This window comes from Macrosteles quadrilineatus, unplaced genomic scaffold, assembly GCF_028750875.1.
Source record: "Macrosteles quadrilineatus isolate MER2022 unplaced genomic scaffold, UCM_ALF_1.0 Scaffold_2__2_contigs__length_208266976, whole genome shotgun sequence".
Classification (NCBI taxonomy): Eukaryota; Metazoa; Arthropoda; class Insecta; order Hemiptera; family Cicadellidae; genus Macrosteles; species Macrosteles quadrilineatus.
This window is the reverse complement of record NW_026542595.1, coordinates 27,547,788-27,559,788: the sequence shown is the minus strand read 5'-3', so window position 1 is coordinate 27,559,788 and position 12,001 is coordinate 27,547,788. Positions and strand designations below refer to the sequence as shown.

Sequence of the window (12,001 nt, the reverse complement as noted above, 5' to 3'; positions counted from 1 at the left end):
AAATAAAACTTTATCAAATATTCGTTCGTATAGTGGTGATATTATTTCATATAGATTAAACATCGCTATAAATCTACACCAAAACATATCTATAAAAAAAACTTTATAAACTATTTTTAATATTCATTTTTACGTCCGTTATGGTCGTGGCAGAATTTCATCTTTTTCCATTAACGATGCTCTATTAGTAAAAAAACCAAAGATATTGCGTTACCAATGGTACGCAATATCTTTGGTTTTTTAGCGAATTTCCCTATAGGGAAGTAGCTATTTTAGCGAATTTCCCTATAGGGAAGTATTTTAGCGAATTTCCTTATAGGGAAGTAGCTATTTTAGCGAATTTCCCTATAGGGAAGTATTAGCGAATTTCCCTATAGGGAAGTAGCTATTTTAGCGAATTTCCCTATAGGGAAGTAGCTATTACCGTAGGTGGCATGGTAAGACCTAGACCCGGGACCGATTTACTTTTTCATTTTGATGTCCCTAGAGGCCAAAAACACCATTCGTTCAAATTTTTATATATGTATATATATATATATATATATATATATATATGAAAAATAGAAAAATAGGGCTACTATATATAAATAAAGATTAAACATTAATAAACTTAGTACCCAAGTAAAATATTTTAATAAATTATTTTACTTGGGTACTAAGTTTATTAATGTTTAATCTTTATTTATATATATATATATATATATACATCCGTGAACGCGATAACTTGAGTAATTTTTGTCCGATTTTGATGAAATTTGGTTTAAAGGTGTAAAGCGAGATAAACTTGAATGAGTTCGCGAACCAGCACGATCGGACCATGGGAACGGGGCTTTACGGGGGGTTTTATGGGGTAAAAGTTGGTTTTTCTCACTTTTGACCCACAAAACACAAAATTTCCCGATTTCTCTTTTGACCTTTTTAAAGAGCTTAAAAAACAAATAATTTAGTATATAAAAGTATTTTTGTTCAATTATAAGTAACGGAGAAAATTTAAAAAATTGTAAATTTAAAATTCCCATGTTATTCTTATGGAGAATACTGTCAAATGTTGTAGTTTGCTTGTTTATGGATATATTTTGATCAAACTTAGCAAATTTATTTATTCTGTACTAAGCTATCAATATTTTACTCAAAAACACACTTTATTAGTTTCCTTGTAGCAGCAAACCTATAGGTACTCGTTAAACCTAATGTTATTAAAATATATTTAACTGAAAATCAATTCAGACAAATGGAAATTCGCTTAGTCGGCAGGTTTGCTGCGGCGGGGGTATTTATGGTTACCATGGACATTTTATAAAACTTCAAATGTCAATGAAATTTTAAAAAATAATAAAAGTTTTGAAAAAAGAAAAAAACTTTTATAAAGTGCTTTTCTTGATGTTTTTTTTATGTTTTTAAACGTTTACTCAATTAAAGTATTAAAGTGCGTTAAGGGGATTAGGAAAATAGTCTTGTTGGGTCGCCGGATTTCTACCCCCGGATATTTACCCCCATGAAAAAACGCCTACGTCATTTTGACGTCACGAGGGGCGGGGCTTATACATGGTCGAGAAACAGCCCGCGACTGGAAATCTACCCCCGGACATCTACCCCCAGACATCTACCCCCGGACATCTACCCCCGGAAATCTACCCCCAGTGGTCAGCTCTGCCACGTATCGGCCAATATTCATTGTTGTAATTGATTTTATTAATTGTTTTATGTAAATCAACGTCTCTTCGGTTAATCATTACCCTCTAATATCTAGTATTAAGCATGTGATATGTCATTGCCTTGTTTAACATTATCTATCTTCCTAATAAAATAAGTTGTAACAGCCCTTTTTCAAATAAATAAATAGTAAAGTCTTACCTTAGCAATCCTTGTTATGGTGGTCCGATATTAATTTCAAACCCGTAGGTTCATCATCAGTCGGAAGTTTAGGTAGACCAAATTTTTGTTATAAAATCCACCCGATGGGTTTCGTAGAAATGTTGACATTTAACACAAAGACAGTTGTGTTAAATGTCAACATTTCTACGAAACCCATCGGGTGGATTTTATAACAAAAATTTGGTCTACCTAAACTTCCGACTGATGATGAACCTACGGGTTTGAAATTAATATCGGACCACCATAACAAGGATTGCTAAGGTAAGACTTTACTATTTATTTATTTGATTATATAAGCAATCCAGAGGCTGAAATGATAGAGCCCTTTTTCACCCGAACTACTTCACTGATATTTATGATTGAGGTCTAATTTTAAATCTTAAGATTCAGCTCAACGCAAAATGGTATTTAAAACCATATGTTGATAAAGGGCTTCAAAAGTTAAGCATTTGATTCATTTCCAGACAGTGATTTAAATGGTTGACAAACTTTCACATACAGTAACAGCTAACAGCGCATGCATGAGCGCGGATCGGAAGTGTTTATCACAAAAGATTGACCAATACGATTTTAAAACTATTTAAAGGTTCTTCCAAAAGAAGAGAAACCGGTTAACATTGTAATAATAACTGTTATGACGTACGGTATGGGAAATATTTTATTCATTGAATGATCAACCATATTTTGTAACTAACGCAATAGTCATTATTGCTTTTACACTTATTACTCATCAAAAGAGATAAATGCTCAAAATTTGTATTACTTCAATCTATTTATCGCAGTTATAAAATGAATTAGCATAAGCCTTGAAAGTAACCGTCAGTGTCGACGGGTTTAACCTAATTCTGTTCTGTATACTACCTTAAAATGCCTCATTTTAACATTTTCAGGAAACCTGCTTATTCACTTCCTATTTGGTATTCTTATGAATGAATCTTTTGAACACTTATTTATGGACATAAGTTGACAAGTTTTGTTTTAAGGCAGGATTTTCCAATAAGACTTTATACATGCTCTGAATATGCGAATGTGCTGCAATGGGGGTATTTAGGCGTATATATATAAAATTTTTTACTACTAGGTGATATGAAAAATTTACCATTATACACCTGACTTTTTATTGATCCTCTTTCTCAATTTAACAGTTTACAACTGAATTGTCTTATTTTAGGTATTTAAGAGAAAATACTTTAAATCCTTTCTTAGTACGCATTTAAATCTTAGAAACTATTTTTTTTACTAGATGATATGAAAAATTTACCATTATACACCTGACTTTTATTGATCCTCTTTCTCAATTTAACAGTTTACAACTGAGTTTTGTTTTACTAAACAATTATTCCTACTAGGCCTACATTGAATAAACCGGAAGTTCACCACAGTTTATTCACTTTATCCTTTAAGAAATGTGTGTAAAAACAATGGTTCAGGTCACCACAGTTTATTCACTTTATCCTTTAAGAAATGTGTGTAAAAACAATGGTTCAGTACGATGTAACACTTGACCATGTGAAAAGTGCGCAATATTATATTATTTTCATAACTTTTTCATCTCCTGTTTACAGTTGCAGACGATCATTCATGTTTTCACAACCTGACTTAAAAATTGATCTGATGAGTACTCCTCACATTTCACTTTTAAACTGTTACTGTATAGTGTAAAAGTTGGTCAACCATTGGAAGCACCTTCTAGGAATAAATCAAAGGCTTAGGGGTCAACATTTTGAAGCCATAATCGAAATATCCTTTTAATTACCATTTTGTGCTGCGCTAGATCTTAAGCTTTTAAAAGACACCTCAATCGTAAAAATCAGTGAAGTAGGTCGGGTTGAAAAGGACTGTTACAACTTATTGAATTATAAATATGGATAATGTTAAAACAGACATCGACATATCGTATGTTTACTACTGGATATAAGAAGGTAAAGCAATTTATAAAATCAATTATACAACACAATGAATATTGGCCGATACGCGGCAGAGCTGACCAATGGGGGTAGATTTCCGGGGGTAGATGTCCGGGGGTAGATGTCTGGGGGTAGATGTCCGGGGGTAGATGTCCGGGGGTAGATTTCCAGTCGCGGGCTGTTTCTCGAACGTGTATAAGCCCCGCCCCTCGTGACGTCAAAATGACGTAGGCGTTTTTTCATGGGGTAAATATCCGGGGGTAGAAATCCGCTACCCCGTCTTGTTTTTGAGGTGCTTTTCTTGTTGAGGGTCACGTTGTCAAGTTCATTTCGGCTAGTAGTTGTGTCATCAAGGTTAATAAAAGCACCGAGTATCTTTATAATGAATGCATTTCAGAACATATGCAAACACATTTTTCCAAATTATAATGTATATAGGTAGTGCAGTACGGAATGGGCACACGGAAGGGACTAAGGCTAAAGGTGTAGTGACGTCATATCTCTAGTGGGTAATGTCTTCTCTTGAGGCGACACGATTACCGTAACGAAACGATATGATTTCAGCGGCGTTCGTGGCATAGTTGGTAGCGTTTCGGATTGGAGTTCAGGAGGTCCGGGGTTCGAAACCCGCTGGCATCACTGACTTTTTGTCAACAAATTTTTCATATCAGCAAGTTTGGTTGGTTAGGTTAGGTTATGACAGTTTAATTTTATAATACTAAATTTTAAAATTAATTTTATAATTAATTAAAAATTATAAGTAATAATTAATTAGATTTTTATCTTATATAGTTTTTATATTATCAGCAAGTCTGGTTGGTTAGGTTATGTTATGACAGTTTAATTTAAAAAATAAAAAATTTATTTTATAATTTTAAAACAATATTTTATAATTAAAAAGTTAATTTTATAACAAAAAATTAAAAATTAATTTAAATTTTTTCAACTTAGCAGTCCTAGCGGCGAACGCTGACACTACAAGATATGTTAGCCTTAGTCCCTCCCGTGTGCCCCACCGGTGCAGTACTGTTAATAATGTGTAACTTCTACTTTTAACTTTTCATTACATTTTATTTAATAACCTATTTATTAAATATAGTTTTAAAAAACACTAACTTACCTACCGTTTAATTTTTGTTATGGTACATTTAGAGTACATGTACATTCATTATTACTACAGTAGAAAAAAGTGATTGGTTTTTGTTTGTTTGGACTTAACTCATGTGGCTATAGTCCAAGACATTATCAAGTAGGCCTATAGTTATTGATTTAAGAACACTTACTCATGGGTAAATCACCCTTATTTTGAAAAAAAAAAACACTTTGATAATTTCATTTAAGGCGTTGCACCGTCTTTTCTACTGACCGGACTAGCGACAGCCCTGTCACACGGGTCCCTCCTATCATAACAAGATTTATGTGAGTATTACCATAAGTTTTTATGACGACAATTTGGTAAAACCAGTAAAAACGCTAGGACGTAGTTTACAACAGCTTAACTGACACTATACCGATTGATAAGAAATTCTTACGAACCTAAGTCGAGAAATTTTGTCTGCATTCATGTGGGTTGCATCAACTGTCCTTGTTGCCTGCGTGAAGGTAATAGGGCCGTACTTAGAATCAATAGGGCCCCCTGTGGTCACACCAGAAAGGACCCTCAATGCTGACTCAACTGAATGAACACGACAATTTTTTTACGATTAAATCGGCAAATAAACTTAGGAGGCTAGGACACTAGCTAATAAATGATTTCATTCTTTCAGCGGACCAGATTTTTGTTTACCGAAAGTCAGGTAAAAATGTCACCTTCGGGTCCAGGCCAAAATCAGGTGTGTTCAAAAACAATTTCTTTTGGAAAGTGTTGATTTGACAATTTGTAATAGAGAATATAAATTTTCAAGGTTGGAGTCGAGCCTTGAACAAGCTTGAGAGATCTTGCACAAAGTCAGAAAATCAAGCTTGAGCCGTGCTTTTACGACGACTACGATAACATCACGACCGCAGAACGTGTCTGCGAGGATCACGCCCACACGATTGAAAGGTTCATCATGCTGTTGTCGACAAGAACATTTTTCATCGTGTGACAATTACGATGTCTCCATGGCTCTGGGAGATGTTAAATATTTTGCCGCAATTGCGGAGGACGTTAATGATGTCCACACGACCGCGGGAAACGTTCAGGATTTTGCTGTGATAGTGGAAAAAGATTAATGATTCCGTAGCCGTGCAAGATATTTAACACGATGAAGTTTTTTTTTCTGTTGGAGATATATTGGATTTTGCCGCGATTGCGGAAAAAGATTAATATGTTTCTGACACCCGAGGTATACGGGATTTAGCCGGGATCGCGGGAGATGATGTTGTTGTCTTAGTTGTAATCACAGTAGACGATGATAATGTTTCCTTGACTTTGGGGAGTATTCACCAGATTTCACGGTACGGAGGACGATGATAATATTTCTGTGACCTATGAAGATATTAAGGATTTGCCTTTGCCACAATCATTGAAGATGATGATGACGCCTCGGTGCTTCGGGAGATGCCGTGTTGAGCTTAAGTGCAAGCTTAGGTGGAAATACCTGTGAAGATGTTTTCAATTCACAATTGAATTGGGAGAGGGGGGCCCGCGTGAACGAACTTGCGGGGGCGCGCCGGCAGTGCCCTATAATGCAACAGCTTTGTCAAAGAATAATAAATCTGAAAAGTATATTTCTTTATTACAATTAGAAACATTATTAAACTCATAGCATTTTTTAGGTAGTGCTTTCAATTTAAAGTTAATATTTACATTGGTTGTACAGTTTTGGTTGTTGAAAATTGTAACAGTTGATAAAACATTAACAAGTCTTTGTATAAATCTGATAAATAAAAAAAAGATAACATTACTTACACATAGTAAACATTATTTTTCCGTAATAAACAATGTAATGATGAATTTGCAGGTGGAAAATATGTAACGGAAACTGGTGATTTCATAGTAGTGTAGAAAAAAATTATATTGTAGCAGTGTTTATAACTGTTTCCAATACACATGTTATTGCAATAGCTTTTCAAGGGTTGTTAGTTGTTTTGGTTTGGGCTCATCATTAATTGAAAAAGCTTTCCTTTTGGTACCAAAGTGCTGTTACCGCTACCTACATTTGAACATTGGTTTTTGGTAGTAGGTAGTATTTTTCCCCACCAATAATCTGTCCAATACCCCTCTGTCCCTTGCCGTTGGAAATTTATGAACACTTCTCTACTACAATATGGTCTTAAAACTTGAATGAATACCATGTAAGATTTAATCATCGGATAAAGTGGTTTGGATGGTTCGTTCTGAACAGTGGCTGCTATCAAAGGTAAGATTATACTATCTCATAACAAAATAACTGGTTGATTATGTTATTCTCTAAACCATTATTATTATTGTTATTCATAATATAAGACACTTACTTTTCCAATGGGAATGTATCGTTTGAACCTGGCTCCAGGTCGGTTTTTTCCCTCACTTTGTTAATGACATCTTTTGAAGAAACATCTGAAAATCGCACTTGTAGCCATTTGAAAGGACAATCAATATTTTGTACCCAAGAAGGAATATTGATGCTGTCACTATGTAGACTAACACTTTTTATCTTAGCATCTATGTTGAAGACTTCATCATCATCTGAGTTCTCACCATTGCCCTCTTCTGATATCAATTGTTCTATAAAATAGTCGACCAATTTATTAATTACTTGTACAATATTGTATACAAGCAGCACTTAAGATATAGCGGGAGTCAGCTGTAAAGTCATCACTTAAACTCAGCTGTACCTTGAGCTTGTAAAAAGACTTGTCGTCTATCATAATTTTTATTTTGTGTAAAAGGTAGAAAAATAAACGTCATTACAAAATTAGCAATCCTCTTATAAAAAATGTCTACTGATTTATGAAAACTGAACATTGGATTAATACAAATCTCCTGTCATTACCTGTAGCCTTAACCAACCACTCTTCCTTCTTTGGGACCAACAATACCACTACACACAGTGGCTTTTTATAATACCCCTACCGCAGCAAACCTGCAGACTAAGTGAATTTCCATTTGCAGTACCTGATTCAAATTTCAATTAAATCTATTTAAATGACAGGTTTAACAAGTACCCAGGTTTACTGCTAAAAGGAGGGTACCTAATCAAATGTATTTTTAGAAAAAAAAAAATATTAATAGCTTACCGGTAGTATAAAATAAATAAATTTGCCATTTTTGATGAAAATATATCCATAAACAAGCAATCTACAACACTGGCAATTTAAATTTATTTTTTTTTAATTTTCTCTGCATCCAATAATTGAAAAAAAAAAAAACACTTCACTGTACTAATTCATTTGCTTTTTTTAATTTCTGTAAAATAGTTTAAAGTTAAATGGGAAAGTTTTGTTACCCCCTTGTCCCTGTAATACCCAGGTCCCATGGTCCGATTATGGCGGTTCATCCTACATATTGAAGCCAAATTTAATATAAATCGGATAAAAATTACTTAAGTTATTGATTTCACGGATAAATATATATGATTGAATACACTGTTAGAATCTGATAATTTGTCTTTATCAGAGTTATATGGCTTTATGTTTCAGTGAATATAATCTAATTATATTTATCATTACTTTTAGTTAGACTCTACCTGTATTGATAACAAAGTTATACATCATGGCACTAAATTAAAAATATCATAATTACATTTATACTTTTTCCCGCAGATACCTACTTTTCAAAGGAGCATTTCACCAACCCCAATAGTATACATTTGAAATAATCATCGTTTATCGAACTCCAGATTACACGAACTCCAATAGTATTAATTTAATACCCCCGCTGCAGCAAACCTGCCGACTAAGCGAATTTCCATTTGTCTGAATTGATTTTCAATTAAATCTACCGTACTTAAAAACATGGGATTTAACGAGTACCTGGGTTTGCTGCCACAAGGAAACTAATCATAAGTTTAGTTTTTAGTAAATATTAGTTGCTTAGTATAAAATGAATACATTTGCCAAGTTTAATCAAAATTATATCCATAAACAAGCAAAAACTACATTTTACGTTCTCTATAAGAATAACATGGGAATTTCAAATTTACTATTTTTTGAATTTTCTCCGTTACCAATAACTTAAAAAAACACTTTGATATACTAAATTATTTATTTTTTAAGCTCTTTATAAAGGTCTAGAGAGAAATTTCGTGTTTTGAGTGTCAAAAATGAGAAAAACCAATCCTTACCCCATGAAAGTCATGGGTCAGCGTTCAGATAAGACACATCGTATGTTATCAGTGATCCAGTCTCTCTAGTGAAACTAACCTACAAGGTCCAACAAGTGCCGAATATCGTATATGTTCATAATTCAATTTGTTTTTTCAACTTTGAGTGTTAATGTCATTTTTAAAATGTCAGCTTGCGGAATATGTGTAAAATCGCTTAAAACAAACCAACTGAAAGTGGGGTGTTGTGACTGTAAACGGGATTTTCATGCGGCATGTCTCAAGATGAGTAGAAGTGAAGTTGAGTGTTTCACTTCGGAAGGATTACCATGGAGGTGTCAAAACTGATCAGAAACTAGGAGGAAAAGCTTGAGATTTGAAGCAGAAGCGGAGGATGGTAAGCTAACCTTAGATGACATTATGAAAAAAATTAGTAAAGTTTTTGAGAACCAAAAAACACAGGAAGCCAATTTTAATAAATCTTACGAGGCATTACAGGAAAAATTGGATGAAATCACCAAGATTGCTTTAGAACATAAGTTAACGCTTGAAAATAGTTTTAAAATTATCAATGAACTAGTAGATGAAAACAAACAATTAAATAAAAAGGTTGCAGAGTTAGAAAAACGCGTGGATGATATGGAACAATATTCGCGTGCCAACACTGTTGAAGTCCAGGGTATTCCGTACCAAAAGAGCGAGGATGTAGTCACAATCGCAAAAGATGTTGGGAGAGCTCTAGATTTTACTATTGCAGACACTATGATAGACGCTTGCCACCGGCTGGGTAACGCCCCGGGACCAAACAACAGACCACCGGGAATCATAGTTAAATTTGTTAGGAAGAAATACTCCGTAAACGCCGTGTCAAGAGTAACTTCTCTACAAGGCATCTCAACCTACCCATGGACCAGCCCATCTACGTGAATGAGGCGCTGACAACCGCCAGACGGAGGCTGTTCGCAGCGGCGCGGGAGGCGAAAAGGGACAAGCACTACAAGTACCTCTGGCTGAGGGGAGGGAAGATCTTCATGCGCAAAGAAGAGGCTGCGGCTGTGGTCCACGTGACGTGCCAGGCAGCCTTGGACAATTTGTAAGTTATAATGTCTTTTTTATCTGTAATATGTACCTATATTGTTTTTCCCTTCACAAGTCAATGGGTCAATGTTACAAAAATTTTGTAAAATAGTGTAAATAATTATTGTCTTGTAAATAAATTATGTCTGATCAGATAATTGCAATTATTCATCAAAATGTAAGGAGTTTAAGAAGGAATTTTGATTTGATTTTAGCAGATTTAACTGCGTGAATAATAAAATGCCTGATATAATAATATTGACAGAAATTTGGATATATTCAAATGAATGTATTATGAAATCCTAAATTACAAGCTATTTGTTAATTGTAATGATACTTATAGGTCTGGGGGAGTAGCTATATATGTAAGTAACCTAATATCGAATGTAGAATCTATAGATTTAGATTGTAAATCTGCTGACGTCAAGTTTATATCGTTTGATATTTTAGAAAATAAGTTTCATATAATTGCAATTTATAGGCAGATCTTCCAACCAATAGACATTTTTGTTAGTGAATTCCAGAATATATTTGAACAAAATTATGCTTATTTTAGAAAAATAAAAAATTTATTTTGGATTGGGGACTTAAACATTCCTCTAAAATTAAATTAAATGAGCCCATGTCTGTTATCAATAGATAAGTACAATTCCTTAATGGCTGTACTGCCCTGACAAGGAAAAAACGCACTATCTGCATAATTTTGACATATTAAGATATGCATATCACTGAACTCAGAAAATTAAGCTCTATCTGATTAGCTTAGTAAAAATGCTGTATCCTTTTTCTTTATAGGAAATTTCGTTAAGTAAAACACAGTATCTGCATGTTGCTGTAACTCTATTCTTAAGAACAATGCAGTAAATACAGTTTGCTTCTGAAAAACACAGTACATAACATACAGTTACTGCACTTCTCCTAAGCAGTGTGTAGTGTAGATACTGCATTGTTCCTAAAGACGAAGACTACAGCTGTTTCCTTAAATATTTGCAGCTTAAGTTGCACAGCTGTTAGTACTTTTGGAGGTTTTTGTTGTGTAGTTTGTTTTAGGTTATGTGACCAAAATGTTAAGTGTGTGTTTTAAAGATGTTTTATCAGCAGTAACCATACTGAAATTACACATACTTCACTTTTCTTAATCAGGTTAGAGTCATGCTCATTGTAATATGCTTCGCAAAAACGCAGTAACTGCTTTATTTTAATGCCAAAATAAGAAAATGAGCATTACTATTTTGTTTTTAATATATTTGACCAAACCATTATTTCTGTACATAACAGTAGCAAATTTGTATCATGATTAAAAGCAAGACAACATTCCAAAGTTAACCTGGTTTTTCTCAATACAGAGTTTGTTGCATATACTGCATTCTTGCTTGTCAGGGCAGTGTAAACGGCTTGGAATGTTTGGTTAATGAGGCAACCAGAATAACAGACAAGACTGAAAGCTGCATTGACCATTGTTATGTAAGAGTGGCATGTAAGGGCTTGATTGAGGTTGGTGCTTCGGTTGTACATGCAGGACACACCGACCACTCCATGTGTTGGGTGACGGTGCGCGTGGTTGGTGAGGGGAGGGGTGGAGGCACAGTTACTGCGTCCTTTCCTCCCCCTACCCACTACCGCACTGACTTCGCTCTTTTGAAAAAGCTACTTTCTGAGGAAACTTGGACAAGCGTTTACAATGAAATTAATGCTTCTGAGGCTTTTAATGTATTCTTAAATGTTTTCAAAAACTATGAGTATCGATGCAAAATATTAGTTCAGAGTAATAGACAAAATGGCAAACTGAAGCAAACTGAGCAATCAATTAAAGGCAAACTGTTTTTATTTGCCGATGATACCGTCATTCTTGAAAACGGGACAAGTTGGGAAAACGTCCGTGATGATGCTAATCATGATCTTCTTTTAATAAAA

The 12,001-nt window shown here is 34.3% G+C and overlaps 1 protein-coding gene across 2 annotated transcripts in view; it reads right to left on the bottom strand.

The window, feature by feature from the left end:
* Positions 1–12,001, bottom strand: part of LOC128987279 (uncharacterized) — a 43,691-nt gene that overhangs the window by 19,109 nt on the left and 12,581 nt on the right. The window contains exon 2 of one of the 2 annotated variants that reach the window (XM_054408039.1): positions 7,221–7,473. The exons of the other annotated variant lie outside the window; for it this stretch is intronic. Coding sequence (XP_054264014.1) covers positions 7,221–7,473 — 253 coding nt within the window. The remainder of the gene's footprint in view (positions 1–7,220; positions 7,474–12,001) is intronic. 2 annotated transcript variants of the gene reach the window in all.